The following is an 18,104-nucleotide window of genomic DNA, read 5'->3' on the forward strand; positions in this document are numbered from 1 at the left end:
ACATATTGCTCAACACCACGTTCATTGTTCTCCACCAGAACCTTTGCACTGCTCATCTGCCCATTGTTTCGTGTTCTTCATGACCTGACAACACATGCTCATCCACTCGTCTAACACTTCATCCTTTAATGCCACCAGAACCACTAAGCATCGTCTGCATTTCGTTGTTCTGCAGAGCAACCCCTCATGTGTGAGGAACTGTGGTTGTGATTTAAATGCCTGACAGTCTTTGTCAACCGCCTGTGCTCTCTGCCCTACCGTCAGACATTTGCCTAGTGCATTCAGCACTGCAATCTTCCTGCTCAGAGTATATGCATTCGTATGCTTCCTACCTGGTTTGTGGATCACCTCATTATCAAACTCAAGAGTTTGAATACTCATCTTGCTACCCTATTCAATGAGCCTTTCAGCCTCAACAGCTATTTTAATGATATGTGGTCATCCATGACTTCTAGATACGGTAGTGTTTACTTCAATTAAAACTGTATTTCTTTTTCTATCCTAGGATGTCAGCTTTTATGTATGTATACATTAAAAGAGTAAGACAAAACAGTTATCTCTTTTTACATATTAGCACTGTATTTCGCGTCTGTGTTTAGGGTAACTTTTGCTTAGTGTACAGTACGTAACTTATTATCACCTCCCTTGATTGACTTCTTCACGTTACTGACAATGATGATACAATGTCGTTGTGTGTATTGAAGATAGGAGATATTGCTTAGGCCAACGAAGTATTGCTTCAAGTTAATCACTGAACACCAGTTATCCAACCAGTCAGTGCGAGCGAAGATACAACAATTATGTTCTATTTGTATGAGTTAATAAGTTGAATTTTAGAAGCAAGATGTCTGAAGAAAGAATTGCTCAAACACTTACTTGTATTTAATAGCAAGCGCTAAATAAACTTCTTTAGTGATTTTCTGCTACTTAACATCAGCTTTCATAAAAACGTTAAGAGGAAATCTCCTAACTATGGCAGAACAGTATTTGTTGAAAGAAATGACAATTAGGAACAAATGTTGATATTTGGTCTGCTATAAATTGCAACGTAGTAGCATGCCAGACAGGGGATAATATGATTTCTATCATGGTTCATGTAGACTACAGAAATTACATATCTTAGTACATTTTATCACCAGATTCTTACACATCAATGTTTATAGTCTGTATCACTTGATTGTCGTCATCATAGTTAGGCAAATTCACAAAAGAGATACTTCTGTAATCTAAGAAATGAAGTAGTATGACTTCCAGTCAATAAAATAACTTATAAATGCTGTCATGAGAAATACATTCAGAGTCACTGGATATCTGAATGGAAATAGTGGAGCAGTGATTTGAACATTATTTCTTCCCAGTAGGAGTAAAACGACGTTCGGTATATACTAAGGGAATTGTTGACAAATTTCGCCTCTACAATCTATTTTAAAAACGATTTATGGTTTACAGAGGAGCACAGATCGTGTAGCAGTTTCTTTTTGTGTGCAATTCATTCTAGAATCCCATACATGCATATTTTAAAACTCCATCAGTGTTCTGATTGGTCTGAAGCCATTCCTCATCACTTCCTATTTTTAGACTTTTTTTTCTACGAAACGACATACTGGCCATACTACATAATTTTGGTTTTGTTTTGTAGTCTTCGACACCTAAATTTGTGTTATACCTTATAGATAAGAATTGTCGAGGTACCATTTTAGCCATTTTAAAGGTTCTGTTGTTACAGGTGTCACATGCATTGTCATTTTTTCATGCAATTAATTTACTCATCTCAGGTAATTAATTTGGCTTTAAATATCGTAAAAGACGTAAACATTTCTTCGCTTTACCTCCTTCCTTATTGTAGAGCAAAGCTAGCCTGCAAAACTGCCATTTCCTATGACCTAGCTTTAAATAAAAGGCATAGTCTCCATCGACTTACTACGAAGTACTTTGTTATCCCTTTATTAATCAGTACAGGTTGTTATTCCAATTCCAAAATTCATTCTAGTCAGATGCTGCTGATGATAGGCTACTGAGGCACCACTTAAATTTCTACTTACTTGGCTAAAATCTCGACATATCTTTGTTATTAACGGAAAATCCAGTTCCAGAAGTGAACAGATACATTAACTAGTACAATCAATAACTGTGCCTTCTATCATTTGGCACTTAGTTGGCCACTTTATTCCATAATTTCTTAAAACTTTTGAGATTAGACAGATATTATATGATACGAGCATTTGTGAAGAAGAGAAATGTGTAAACATCGAATGTATCTTGAAGTATTCGGAAATCTATCGTGAAGCAATTTGTCTGAAGAGTAACATTCCAAGCATGAAACGTCGATGATAAAATGTTCAGGGAAGAGTAGAATATACGCTTTAGAAATGAGGTGCTACAGAATGATGCTGAAGGTTAGATCGTTGAGTGTGATGATTAATGAAGAGGTACTGAATGGAATTAGGGAGAAATTTATGCCACAACAGTACTAATTAAACGGATAGGTAAACAGAACACATCCTGAGACATCAAGGAGAGGCCCATTTCTTAATTATTAGAACTACGTGAGGTTAAAATTGTAGGGCAGATCAAGGAGGTTTGTTCCAAACAGATTTAGGCTGCGTTAACTTAGCAGTGACGTAGAGGCTTGCACTGGATTGTTTTGCATGGAGACACACATAACACTTTTCTCCGGATTAAAGATCCCAGCAACAATACTTATGCTAACGATTTTCATCACACAGTAAGTGAATGCCTCTCAAATTTTGGGCCATTCTTTTCGCGCTAATATGCAATGTTTTCTCGTTCCATTAGTAGCTGTGGGCACATTAGCTACTACTCCGTCCTTAGCAAGCAATACCCGGTGGCTGCCAGTTTAACTGCATATTTCAGCACGACAACTATCGGCAGATGTAGAAAATGCATTGGGAAGTTACCGTCTGGTGAGCGAGAAGAGGGCGGAGTGCTGCGAGCCGTTATTGCCGTCCCCGCCAGCGAGATCACTATGCTCCGGACCAGTTGCAATGCCCCCGCCGTTCTCCATGAAGATGTTGACGTCAAGCGGGCAGTTTACGTCGCACAGGTTGCAGTTGTGGACGTGGGTCGAACCTGGGAATGAGGAACGTCGCCAAATATCAGCTGATCCCTGATGGAAGTAGCGTCACCTAGGGATAGTTGCAAACAAGCTAAGATTCACGAAGCTGCACGAGTAACTCCATAATTGTTTTATAGGTTAGTAAATGCAAGAATTTTTTTTGATTCTCTGAACATCTTTAAGTATTTGATTCAACTAACTCAACACAATAAAAGATAATGTATCATTAACAAGAAGAAAGGAAGAAATCCCTTCTGATAGCGCAAGGTATTTCAAACAAGTGCGAGTTCATTATCATTTCTATTGTGTGGGTTGAGGAATTATTCATGAGAGTGAAAATAGCATTAGGTTTTCATCCTGAGTGCTGATTCCTTTTCTTTTGCAGAAAAATGCTGTATAAAATTCGAAGTAAATGTACCAGGGAACAGGCAAGAAGGAATCGCTTGAGTAGGATTGATCTAGGACAGCCAAGATTCGTCGATTTAGTGCTGGAGAAGTTGCTACAACCGGTAGTAAATCTCACGCAGGTACGCTTGCAGGAAAACTGTGTAAGGCGGAGAAAACTAATGACGCTACCTTCATCTCGTAAGCGAAGTGGTCTAAAATGGTTCAAATGGCTCTGAGCACTATGGGACTTAACATCTGTGGTCATCAGTCCCCTAGAACTTAGAACTACTTAAACCTAACTAACCTAAGGACGTCACACACATCCACGCTCGAGGCGGGATTAGAACCTGCGACCGTAGCGGTCACGCGGTTCCAGCCTGAAGCGCCTAGAACCGCACGGCCACACCGGCCGGCGAAGTGGTTTAGAAAAAGGAATATAAAATAACAAGATCGATCACCTTTTTTTATGTATACCACTTGCTACATATGAAGAACAGAGAAGTTTCCCTTGATATGTTTGGAATATGAAACCACCATTCTCCTATGTAAAATAGGGAACCACAGGTAAGGTTCGACATTTTCCTGTCTCATACGAATGTTGATGTCTCAAAACTTTGAGATCAATTTTCTTCAAATTATTTTTTGTGGCCTAGATCTTATTCAACATGTTGAAGAAGCCGTTGAATTTAATATTTCTAGTAGCAATATCAAATTTTGCTCTATTGTACGATATCTTGTCTCCTTGAAGCCTGTTAAATTGATACTGTGGATACTTTTTAGTTCTTCAAGTACCCATTTTACTTCGAACTGAGCACACATTCCTCGATTTTCTAAGACAGTTGACAGTACGTGCATAAGAAAGACACGAAACTGTACCTTAGCAGTTAAGAAATACCGAGTTGCTTCTCAGCATTATACGCATACTGAAATGAACTAGTAAGTGATGTAGAATATTTGACATAAGCGATTACATGAGAAATTGCATTTTTGTGGCAGTTCGCCAGTACAAAGCATCTTCTCATATGCTCATACCATTAATTATTGTCTTTAACTGTCAGTCGTCCAGTACTATATCTCCCACTTCCCTCTGATTTGAGCCTCTACTGTCAAAATTGATACAAATAAAGGGCCAGTTTTTTTTACAAATTCTTAGAAACTGTGCACTATTTTCCATTGGTAATAAACCATTAGATACAAATTTTGTGAGTACACAGTAACTCAGTTTATCCAGATTTATTCGCCGAAAAGAAATACACAGAAAACCAATAACTTCAGGTGGAGGAGGGATGGTTGCAAATAAAATTATTCGATGTTAGCACAACGCGTACCAGAGCAGCAGACAATGTAATCGGTATCAACGCCATCTCTGTAGCGTTTTGAGATTTTCTCACCTTGGCAAGATACATATGACAATGTATTTTGTAGCATTCATTCTGATTCGTGTGGCTTTAACTACTTTCACATTGAAAATGGTGAAATGTGGTGTTGAGGTAGTTGTTGCAAGACAGAATGATAATTCGGGTGGATGTGAATTAAAAAAAAAAAATCCGTAGCCGCTGACAGCGCCTTAGCTGAAGCCAAGGCAGGCTCGTACACATCGTCTAGATTGGAATTTCAGTTTGAAAGAAGTTCCGTTACTGTATTCAGCACGGCCACAACGCCAGTTTAATTTCCACACACCACCCGAGCTGGAGGACCAAGGTGTCGATGCAGAAGGGAGCACTAGGTCAATATGTCGACCAGTCACAGTAAAGTCACAAGGCGTAAGTCGTATGCAAAAGTGGCTTTTCAGCACACAGATACAGCAGAAATAACGGAACTGAAGTCCTGAGAAGAAAGTGACACTACGGTGTTGTGCGGAGTGCTGTCAAGTTCAGAAAACTAGGACAAATTCGACCATTCTTCCCAGTTGATAACGACATTGGGATAGACAAAATGGAACAAATACTTAGAGTTCTAAGGCCCAGATATCAATTTGCAGCTGGCCAGTCCCGAGGTAGCTTCTGTGACGCTCCATTGACGATCCGCCAAGGTGAGTTCGATTTAATAGCCAGACTGGCCTGAAGGACTTTTGCTGCCACGGGATGCTGCCGCTCCGTCTTAGAGTTGGGTTACTTTGGTGCCTCCTACGATCAGGTCCCCTGGAGATATAGCTGAAGGTATCTGGTGAAATGTCAAACTACCATAATACCTGGGTAGTACAATAGCTGCCGCCTCCCGACCTGCATCTATGAGGAACACTAGCGTCGCTGGAGTTCTCTCGCCGAGAGATCTGACGTAGCTCTCCACGACTACAGCCACATCGTGCAGAGTTGTTGCGGGCCTGTCCCGAGCAGTCGTCTACGACATCAGCGAGAGCGCCCTAACAACCTGGTCACCGGAACCATGCAGGCCCTGTTCAAAGAGCGTTCCGTTAGCATCTTCCTGTGAGTAGCTGCGCACAGCACAGTCGCCGCAACAGCCGACACTGCGAGGCCCTCAGGGTTTCAGTGCATATCGACCTTGCGTGAGCTTCACTTGCTTGCCTGACTGTCAGCAACCTCCGTATCCATGTGCAGTAGATGTATATTCCGTTGGCAAAGAGTTCTACAGGCGCCTTCGGGCATCCGACAAATCCTCGACTCTGCACTCCACATCACCATAGATCGTAGAGGACACGGCTCCGGTTCTCTAAAGAATAACCTTTTTTATTTTTATTTTTTTATTTTCCATTGTTTAATTTTTTATCATTTTTTTAGATGTCAATCTTCTGGCTGGGTTGATGCAGCCTGTCACCTACTCTTCTCCTGTCTCAATCTCCTCTGCTCAGAGCAGCACTTGCAACCTACGTGTTCAATTACTTACCGTATGTATTTCAATCTCTGTTCTTTCTTCTTGTCAGAATTTTCCACACATACATTTCCTCGACGATTCGGTGGAGAATCTCCTCCGTCCTAAGCTTATCAGTCCACCTAATTTCAACATTCTTTTCTAACACCACATCTCAGATGCTTCGTTTGACTACCACTAACATTTTTAATTAGAATCACAGCAAATCTTGGGGAGAGACCAATTAGGAAGTTGACATGTTTTGCGTATTTTCACGCAATTATGTCATGTGGAATACTGTGCAGGGATTAATCATCTTTAAAAAAAGAAAGTCTTCAATGAGGCAAAAAGTGCTGTAAGAATAATATTTGGTGCTCACTCCCAATTTCGTGCAAATTATCTATATAACACGAAACTAACTGACTAAAGGACAGCAATTCAAGCTCATGCCTTAGTTCAACCCACTTGCATAATTTTGGAGTTCAGCGGTAAGTGTTAGTAACTTGGGTATAATTCCTTCGCTGATATCGATAGCTGAAATATGTGTGCTATTTTACGGAAGGTTGAATAAAATTTCTCCGAAAAAAATTTATAAGCTCCGCACCCACTCCGCAACGAGCCTCAGATGTGTTACAAGGTAATCAGCAAAGCGTCTTCGTGACTCTCTTCGCTTTTGGTAATTTTATGCGGGTACACTTTCTCTTAATGACATTTGTACAATTGATAGAGATCGTAGTTAAGTATAAATTAATTTTCTTTGTTGTAATGCATCCTAACACCACTTGTTATTCGTTCCACAAAAGCCATGTAATTAATATCGTGTATTCATTGCTATTGTCCTTGATGATCCGGGAGAACGAAGGAGAAACAACGCTGTCTTGATACAAAATGAACTAATCTTTAGGTTTATTGTTTCCCTGACGTTTCCATCTCAGAATCAACGGTGGACAGGACATATGTTGTACGTATGAAATCTCTATGAAAGAATTACTAAACTTGTGATCTTCCACAAGCAAAATACAATACTTCAAAAATAGCGACACATGGTGGCTTCTGTTTCTTAGTTCTAATGTGTTGTCTGTCATTACAGGAAATTATTAGTGACTGTTCTGTCGGATATACACATATAATAGTAATATCTACGCTCTGACGACATTTTATGATATATTCGGTATGGATGTATACTAGGTCCGATCTCTTGTGGAAATCATGCGAGATTCTGCGAGTGATGGGGAAAACGGTCAGGGGGCGCTACGCAAGTAATGTCTGACACATTAGGACTTTGAGTTTGGTGGGAACCCTGCTCAGAACACTGAAGCTGTAAGGTGACCTCTCGCATGAAGTGGGAAATCCGGGTTCGAGACCCTGTGGGATACAAATCTACACTTGTCGTCATTGAATAGGAAACAAACAACCTACAATTAATAAAGAAATCAAGTTTATTGCTGGCATATTCTGGGAAGGGCAACGGAAGTTGGAACTGTAGCTAACGAGCCACTGAAGCCAGTACTGTAGTACATTTGATTCCATGAACTTTTCGTAACGAAAATAAATCCCTTGCAACTCAAGTATAACCACATACAATTGTATAAATTCTACTTCTCTTATCTGATGGTGAATCTTTCTTAATAGCTATGCACGTTTCCACAACAATCAGGCTTATTGATTTTTGTGATACTGCATTATTGAATGTTAAGTCTTCAAATGAATTTCCTCTAAATAATGTAAGGCAATTGACAGGTGCTGTGCTGTGCTCCAAACATAGATTCTCCGGAATTTATTCCTCAAAATAAGGCCTATTTTCATACTAGGATACTTCTCCTATCCAGGAATGCCCTTTCTGCCAGTGCTAGCCTGCTTTTGATTTCCTTCTTCCTCCGTCCGTCATTGGTTATTTTGCTGCTTAGGTAGCAGAATTCCTTAAATTCATCTGCTTTGTGATCATTGGCGCGTCGCAAAAGCCGTTACGCGCCGACGCCACACGGCAAGGCACCGCCGTCGGATTCGTAGCCAGCTGAGTCTCTGCGAGTACACGAATTTGCGACTCCGTCATTTGTAGCGCGACCTGCAGAGGGCCTTCACATACACTGGACGACAGTACAGAGGGCATGTAAATCAGCAAGAGAGATCGCTCATATAACGAACCTTTTGCTGCATCCACCAATGTCACCGGCAGCCAATCAGAAATAATTGTATTTCCGCCATGCGGATATTTAGGACCGCGTTCACGACAATCACAGTATTTACGGCGTAACCAGCCGACAGAGGAAGCCTTCTCCGGATCCAACATGGTCGACCGCACTCGCCGTCGCCACCAAGACAGTAGAAACTGTGAATTCGTACAGACTGTAACTTAAGTGTTAATTTGTTCCAGTGTGCTCCGCTCAAGGAGAGCGAGGACTTAAACATTTGATAGTCAAATAGTAAAGAACGACTATGACTATGAAGGCCTTCTTTTTGTTGTTCCAGGTACTTGCATTGAAAAATGGCTCTGAGCACTATGCGACTTAACTTCTGAGGTCATCAGTCGCCTAGAACTTAGAACTAATTAAACCTAACTAACCTAAGGACATCACACACATCCATGCCCGAGGCAGGATTCGAACCTGCGACCGCAGCGGTCACGCGGTTCCAGACTGAAGCGCCTTTAACCGCACGGCCACACCGGCCGGCTACTTGCATTGAGTAGTAACCTTATTTCCCTGTTAGGAAACATTCAGCGAATCTTACAATTGCTGTCGTTTCACCTTGAATTTTAATTCCACTCTTTGACCTTTCGTTTATTTCCGTAACTACTTCTTCGATGTATAGACTGAACATGCGGGCGTGTCACCCAAGTTCTGGAATGCGCTCCGCATCACATAATTGTCGAAGACTCATGAACTGAACACTGAACTGAAAACCCCGACCATTTACTCGTTCTGGGTGTTGGAACCTGTGGTCGCGTCTGTCGTAGCCCGTGAATGATGTAACGTTAGACAATTTCTCTGCCAAAGTGGCTCCCTGACTGACCATAACGTTGAGCTGCTTTTGATATCGTGCAATATTAGTGGCCGCCTGTGGAAAAGATTGAAGGTTGTGGCAATATACAGAGCGGTTCTTATTAACTTTCAAAAACACCCGAAGCGACGTAGATGACTCTGAGACAAGTAATTTAATACGAGACACGTGGGATTGTAAATACCCTAAGAGTGGGTGACAAATATTGAACATTTGACGCTACTAGATGACTACCTCGTCGCACGTGCATCGGTTGGGTTTGTCAATACTACGCTCGCCGGTAGGGGGCAGTGCTACACATCGCTCCGCTAGGCTTTTCTGTTTTCTTTCTTACATTATCCGACGAGTAACGATAGTATTCGCGGTAGTGGCAATACAGGAGTAAAAAGGTTTACATTTAAGGATCTTGTAGGCAAGTATCCCTCTTATGGTGCTGCTAATTCCTAAGTTCTTGCAGCAAGACGTATTTACGCAGAACGTTTCCCACGGCGTGTTTCACCTTCTAACGCATCATTTGCGACTGTGGATCGTCGAATGCGTGAAAGGGGGAACCTGCGAGAATGTATACATTGAAGGAAAGAAAAGGCAGTAAGGGAACGTGACACAGTAGTCTGGAAAGCTGTGTTTGGAAACCAAGCGTCATTTACCAAAGAAAACAAAGGTAATTTACAGGCAGCGACGCGTTTCGGTACGTTACACTCATTTAGTTATGATGCAATATGTTACTGTTCATTGGTATAAACCAGCAGAGTTGGCGAGACCGGTAAATAAAATAATAAAACTTACCTCAATGGAAACGCGTAACGGTTCAACGAAATGCTCAATAAAATAAAAATATAAAAAATTCTGCCTGCCAGATGCAAGAATCGAACCCTCAGCTCCACGCGCATAAGTCACTCACTTGCGCCCATAGCCCCACCGGCATGACTTGGGTTGGTATGATGAGGTGTGACAGACCGACAGGCCCAACAGTTGCACCTGCGGAGAGGTATTTCCGACATTTGCGACGACATGTTTCCTGTATTAAATCGCTTGTCTCAGCGTCATCTGTGTCGCTACGGGGGTATTTGAACTTCAATAAAAATTATACTGTATTACGCAGTATATTGACAAATGTGCGGAAATTATATTTTTATTGCGCCTACTGGCTGTAATCAAAACTCTACGATTAACGGCTTATGTGTTTGTCAGTTGAGCCCGCATGTTCAGCAGTTTATTTTGCCCGATTTTCCTGTATTGTGGAAACAGAACTATGGAAATGTCATTAAAATTTTCAGAATGCGCATTCATTTTAGAAGTGTTCGAAGCCTATTGTGGTTTCCCATTCTTACTCTGTGTAAAATCAAATGAGTAAAGTAAGCACCAGAAGGAAACCGAGCAACACTATTGTTGAGGAAATAGAGGAAAATGTACTAGGAAACAGATAACCTACAATTAGTAAAGAAATGAAGTTTATTACTGACTGATTCTGGGAAGGGCAACGGAAATTCGAGCTGTAGCTAACGAACCACTGGAGCCTGTACCGTAGTACATTTGATTCCATGAACTTTTCGCAACGAAAATAAATCCATTGCAACTCAAGTATAACCACATCCATACATATAAATTCTCCTTCTCTTATATAATGGTTGAATCTTTCTTAATAGCTATGCACATTTCCACAACAATCAGGCTTTTTGTTTTTTGTGATATTGTATTATTGAATGTTAGGTCTTCAAACGAATTTCCTCTAAGTAAATAATGTAAAGCTATTGACAGGTGCTGTGCTGTATTAACAGTACCTTGCAAATGACTGTCCTTTTCCTTAACTATAGATGTAACCAAGTTGCAAAAGTACATTAAGTGAGCGACCAGACATCCTGAGGAACTTCCAGTAATCATTGGGCTCACTTATCCTCAAATGACGTAATAAATTTTTATTTGTCAGTCCGGCTCTCCTCTTTTACCAGTCCTTCTTCTATCTATGCTTCCTCTTTTCTTTCCGCGAGCGTAAGGTGAGCTCAAGAGCCATATAACTGCTGGAGACAGTATCCACCATGGTTACACCTCCGAGATTTGACATGAACATTACGCAACATCATTTCACTGTTTGGGTCCAAACGTTAATAACTGTGAAATATTACTGCCCAACATTATTGTCAGTCACGTGGTCGCGAATAGGGAGGAATATACACGCATTTCTCTGCGCAAGACTTATGGTATGTGACTAAAAGACTATGTACACAGCACTGAAAGCACTTTCTACAATATGTTGAAATAGAAGTATTGACGTCAGCCGCAAGAGGACATTGAAACAATTCAATGGCGACAAGTGACGATTTGTATCCAACAGAGTCTCGATCCCGGATTTCCCACTTCGTGTGAGAGGTCACCTTACAGCTTCGGTGCTCTGAGCAGGCTTTCCACCAAACTTAAATTCCTAACGTGTCATACATTACCTGCGTAGCGCCCTCTGACCAAGTTACCCATCACTCGCAACATCTCGCATGATTTTCACAAGAGTTCTGATCTAGAGTACATCCACACCGAATATATCATGAAATGTCGTCAGAGAATAGATATTACTATTATATGTGTATGTCCGAAAGAACAGTCACTAATAATTTCCTGTGACGGCAGGCAACACGTTAGAACTAAAAAAAGAAGCCATAATGTGTCGCTGCATTTGCAGTATTGTATTTTGCTTGCGGAAGATCACAAGTTTAGTAATTTTTTATAGAGATTTCATAGGTATAACATATGCCGCGTCCACCGTTATTGATATTATTCTGAGATGGAAACTTCAGGGAAACTATAAACCTAAAGATTAGTTCATTTTGTATCAAGGCATAGCGCTGTTTTTCCTTCGTTCTCTGCGATCATCAAGGACAATAGCAATGAATACACGATATTAATTACATGGCTTTTGTGGAACGAATAACAAGTGGTGTTGGGATGCATATCAACAAAGAAAATTAATTTATACTTAACTAAGATCTCTATCAATAGTGTACCCGCATGAAATTACCAAAAGGGAAGAGAGTCACGAAGACGCTTTGCTGATTATTTTGTAACACATCTGAGGCTCGTTGCGGAACGGGTGCGGAACTTATAAATTTTTTTCGGAGAAATTTTATTTTACTCTCCGTAAAATACCATACATATTTCAGCTATCGATATCAGCGAAGGAATTCTACCCAAGTTACTAACACTCACCGCCGAGCTTCAGAATTATGCAACTGAGGCATGAGCTTGAATTGCTGTGTTCTAGTTAGTTAGTTTCGTGTTATATAGATAAATTGCACGAAATCGGAGGTGAGCACCAAATATCATTCTTACAGCACGTTTTGCCTCATTGAGGACTTACTTTCATAAAGATGATTTATCCCTGCACATTATTCCACATGACATAATTGCATGAAAATACGCAAAACATGTCAACTTCCAAATTGGCCTCTCACCAAGATTTGCTGTGATTCTAAGTAAAAATGTGGCTGAACTAAGCTATTTTAGGAGATCAAAAATTTGATTTTTCCAATTTAAATCCTCATCAGTATGGAGACCTAAAATGTATTCCACTTATCATTGGTGTAGTACCCCTAGATATGCATAACTGAAAATTTTGTCTCCGTTCAAAATTGAGTATGAGACCATTAGCAGCAAACCATTCAATGAACATTGTTTACTACTTGTTCTGTTCCCGTATGTATGCTTGGATTAATTACAATGCTAGTGTCACCTGCCAAAAGAACTAATTCTGCTTGTTGTATATCAGACAGAAGAACATAAACGTATATGATGAACATTGGTGGACCTAAGACCGAGTCTTGGGGAACCTTCTATTACATTTCTCTCCAGGAAGAATAATGTCCCCGTACTACATTGCTTAAATTACTAGGTTCAACTTTCTGCACTCTTTTGATCAAATATGACATTATTCATTGTTTGTCTGTACCATCAATCTCATAAGCATTTTTTTTTTTTTTTTTTTTTTGTAAAACATCAATTTCTCAAGGATAATACTGTGATTTACTTTGTAAAATGTCTTAGACAAGTCGCAGGAAATACCAACCGGCGCTATTATTTAATGCTTGTTAAATTTAGGGGATGAACATGTAAATGGCATTCTCTGTAATGCAACTCTTCTAAAATGCAAACTGTGATTTGCTGAGGATATTACTGTTGCTCAGGTGAGATACTGTTGTAGAGTACATTACCTTCTCAAAAACTTTGGAAAACAATTTCAACAATGATACTGGTCGGTAGTTTTTGAGATTTATTCTATCACCTTCTTGGAAGACGATGTTTATGGTAGAGAATGTTAGTTAGGTGCTTATCGCCTAAAACGTTCACATAATTGTTAGCCAAAATATGTCCTCCAGGAATAACAACTACTACAATGAAACAATGGTTATCTGTGGTCCCAGCCGGTGGCAAGATGAATCTTCGAGTCGGTGTCTTATGAGTGCTTAATGATTAAACGGTAGCGCTCTACTCATGGAAGAAAAATATGCACTTACCGGGGCAGTTATAGTTTCTCACATTCGGCCAGCACAGCGCACACTCCACAGAAGGTAGAAATTTGCTATCTCACGAATACTGTAGGTGACAGCGACGCGCAAAGGTCATTAGGTCGATTGGGTGCCTAGTGGAAGAACGAAGCACCAACTACTGCACAAATGCCAGAACGGGGTTTTCACACAGTCGGGCAGTGATATAATGCTCTGGCATTCAAAAGCTGGCGTCATTTTTATTGATCTGTATAGGATGAATGGAGATTACATGGTAAGAGAATGGACTCGCATTCATAAGAGAAGGTTTTCATATCCCCTTTCGGTGATGCAGGTTTAGGTTTCCCGTAGGTTTCCTAAATCGCTAAAGGCAAATACTGAGATGATTCCTTTGAGAGGGGCACAGTGAATTTCTTTCACCACACCCCCCCAAACCCGAGCTTGTCTTCCAACTATCAATACCTCTTTGTGGACCGGTCGTTATACCCTAATCTTTCTTCCTTGTAGGTAGTTATTGTCACAAAGAAGTAACTGTACTATTGCCCACAGGAACCTCGAGTTTGGTCCATGAAAATATGAAAAAATACTTTTTCTGGTGATTCTCGCTTCCTGTTACGTCATACTTTCGTATCCTGTTACATCACTGTATTATCTACCATATTACGACGCATACAAAGTAAAACCAACATCACGATTCAATACATGTCAGCGTTCTTTTGTGCCAAGTGCGGACCACCTAGGTACAACACGAAATTGTCCTTCTTATTAGTCTCGAACGTGTAAGAGCCCTTTCAGTAAGATAACGATCAAATTTATTGAGATCCTGGCTGCCAAATTCTGAGTGGGAACCTTAACTAAAACATCTACGTGTGTCATCGAGACAGCCGGAAGTTCACGTTTACCACTACTTACTCAAAAGCACATATATTTTATGTGCCGGATTGTGTTGTGCCATCTAGCTTTGACCCCTCATCAAGATTATGCAGAATTTGTTGTTTCGTGCATTAATAGTAATGGTTTTCTGACGATTGTATCCTTCTTCCAGCAATAATATCCTTGCACCGTCCCTTCCACTACAGTTTTCTGCTACAATCACTACGTATACAGTAGCGAAAACAATCTTGTAATGCTACATACAACGAAGAATGGCAACTTTATGGACATTGATGAAAAGATACTAATTTACACTCACCTGAAAAAGCCAAGGAAACTACGCTTAACGAGCAATCCATATTAAGGAGCATCGCGTTCTTGTAAATCAGCCGCCCAGCTACTGACAACTTCCCTTGTAGATATCCCGCTCTGTCGCAGCTGTAACTGGTTGTTCGTAAACAAACTTTCTTAAGCAATCGACTATTCGCTCAAGCTATGCTAGAGCCCTCAGCACGTATTGGTGGTTCAAATTTTACCCGTTAGACGTCGTACCTTGACGCTCAGCATGGACATCTTGTTCACTGCAACTGTTTTACACTTTTATGAATTCCACATAATTACTTTCATCATTTTATTTGAAAAACATGAAGGTGTAACTCTGAAACACGGCAGAATATAACTCTTTTAAACTGAAGCCTCTTAGAAATTTTAATGTCTATGTGCAATTCTTATAATTACAACACTTTTCTCATGACGTCACTGGACATGAAACTTCTTAAATCTACTTAACTTTTGCTATTTTTTATCGTTGACTATTAACATTTTACCTGAAAAACATACAAGGTAGCCGGCCTGGGTGGCCGAGTGGTTCTAGGCGCTACAGTCGGGAACCGCGCGACCACTACGGTCGCAGGTTCGAATCCTGCCTCGGGCATGAATGTGAGTGATGTCCTTAGGTTAGTTAGGTTTAAGTAGTTCTAAGTTCCCTGGGACTGATGACTTCAAAAGTTAGGTCCCATAGTGCTCAGAGCCATTTGAACCATGCAAGGTAATTTCGAAACACATCAAGTAACTAATTTTTAACTAAAGAAGTTTTCGATATATTGTACATATTTTATAATTACGATACGCAACTTTTTTTCATGCTGTCATTGGGTGTGAAAATTCTTTTAAATCCACTTGACTTTTACTTTTTTATCGTTTTAACTCAATACAGCGTAACGTGAGTTGTATATTCTTTCTGCGCTTGTACTGTGCATATATAAGCATTTTGTCTCATCTCCTATTATCAAAAAGAATGTCTATATACCCATCATATCATATTTGACAGTGTCAAATATACTTGACAATGGTCTAATATACAGTCGAAACACTAACCGGTCGTGTATGCATTTAACATAGTTCCATTTAAGCAGCAGGAGCGGCCTTTTATTAACTGAATAGCAGTTACGGAAAAAGCATCATCCAAACATGAAGAAACCATTACTGAATTATTCTTTAATATTTGCCCCACGGCTCTATAACTTCGATTCATTACGTTCATTAGGTGAAATTTCTTCCCTTTAACTAATTGTGAGACTTTTTCATCCCTAATTCAATCAGTAGATCGAGTTCCAAGTAACACAAAATTCCAAGGGATTCTCGTCATTCCACTGCTGTGTTAACCATTATTCCTGTTTCCCATTCACAAAAAGATTTCCTCCTACCACAGGGTTTCTTCAGTGTTTTTCTAGTACGGAAGTTTATACATTTGGATGTTAGTGGCTGTTCCGTTTTATAGTATCTTCTAATGCTGCTATGCCTTTCTTGTGTTTTCCTTCATATATCCTGCTTCCAACATAGCAACATTCATCACCTGTGAAAGAGTTAAAATTGAGCCTTCTCATATGTCCACCCTCAGTGCAACCTGTTTATTATAATATCAGTTCTGACATTCAGAAAGCATGCCTTACAGCTTCAACAATATATCAATCTGCCTATATTGTATACTCTATTTTGTTTGCTTCGAATTATGACGACAGATTATTCTTTTATCCCTGAACTCGAAACAATACTAGCAAATAATGGAACACATTTTGTACCAACAACGTTGTTAAACACCTTATTCACATCACTGAATGCAATTTTGGGTTCCTTTATTTATCTAAATCTACCCTCTATTATTTACTGCTGTGTTAAAATTGCTTCTCCATTGCCCCTGCTTCTTCGATAAAGAACCCTTCTGAGAATTTTTATGTATGCGATGGCAGACACTGAGCGGTAATTTTCACATCCATCAACTGTTTCTCTTCCAGAAAAGTAACAACTAGATACGTAAATTTCATTCACAAACTTGCATAGTTCTTGTTCCCCCCATCGCTCTGATGCATGCACCGCGAAAATGTTCGCTGGTATTTTATCACTACCTGGGCATTCGTTCCATCCGAGTTCCTGCAAATCATTCTGTTAAGCGACAAATTAGGAAGGAAATGGGAGAATAAGAATTTCTAAAATCGAATAGCCGACATTACTCAGTCACGTCGAAGTACGAGCAGCTGCCAGCCGGAAAGCGCAAACATTTCGACATCGATATCCGGTCAGGAAGACAGAAAACTCGGCAAACTTATGTGTAACTGCAAGCCAGCTCAGAGGTTAGAGAAGCACAGACTGAACTGCGTTCATTATTCTCTGAATATAACACTGAAGCGCGAAAGAAACCGGTATAGGTATGTGAATTCAAATACAGAGACATGTAAACAGGAAGAATACTGAGCTGAGGTCGGCAAAGCCTATATAACACAACAACCGTCTGGTGGAGTTGTTAGATCGGTTACAGCTATTACAACGGCAGGTTATGACGATTTAAGTGAGCCTGAACGTAGGTTACAGTCAGCGCACAAGCGATGGGACACAGCATCTCCGAGGTAACGATGAAGCGGGGATTTTCCCGCACGACCATTTCACTAGGGTACCGTGAATATCAGGAATCGGTTAAAACGTCAAACCTCCGACATCGCTGCGGCCGGGAAAAGATCCTGCGAGAACGGGACCAACGACGACTGAAGAGAATCGTTCAGCGTTACAGAAGTGAAACCATTCCGCAAATTGCTGCAGATTTCAATGTTGGGCCATCAAAAAGTGTCAGCATGCGAGCCATTCAACGAAAATCATCGATATAGGCTGTCGGAGCCGAAGTCCCACTCGCTTACCCTTGATGACTGCACGACACAAAGCTTTACGCCACGTCCGGGCCCATCAACACCAACATTGGACGGCTAATGTCTGGAAACATGTTGCCTGGTCGGACGCGTTTCTTTTCACATTGTATCGAGCGGATAGACGTGTACGGGTAGGGAGTCAATCACATGAATCCATTGGCCCTACATGTCAGCATGGGACTGCTCAAGCTGGTGGGGGCTCTGCAATGGTGTGGGGCGTGTGCAGTTGGATTGATATGCGACCCCTGATATGTCTAGATACGACACGTACGT

The 18,104-nt window shown here is 40.6% G+C and overlaps 1 protein-coding gene across 1 annotated transcript in view; it reads right to left on the minus strand.

Annotated features, from left to right (window-relative positions):
* Nucleotides 1-18,104, minus strand: part of LOC124775580 (G-protein coupled receptor GRL101-like) — a 373,429-nt gene that overhangs the window by 16,677 nt on the left and 338,648 nt on the right. Inside the window, exon 27 of the mRNA XM_047250411.1 lies at nucleotides 2,919-3,090. Within this exon, the coding sequence (XP_047106367.1) occupies nucleotides 2,919-3,090 (172 nt within the window). The remainder of the gene's footprint in view (nucleotides 1-2,918; nucleotides 3,091-18,104) is intronic.

Source organism: Schistocerca piceifrons, chromosome 2 (genome assembly GCF_021461385.2).
Source record: "Schistocerca piceifrons isolate TAMUIC-IGC-003096 chromosome 2, iqSchPice1.1, whole genome shotgun sequence".
In the NCBI taxonomy this organism is placed as follows: Eukaryota; Metazoa; Arthropoda; class Insecta; order Orthoptera; family Acrididae; genus Schistocerca; species Schistocerca piceifrons.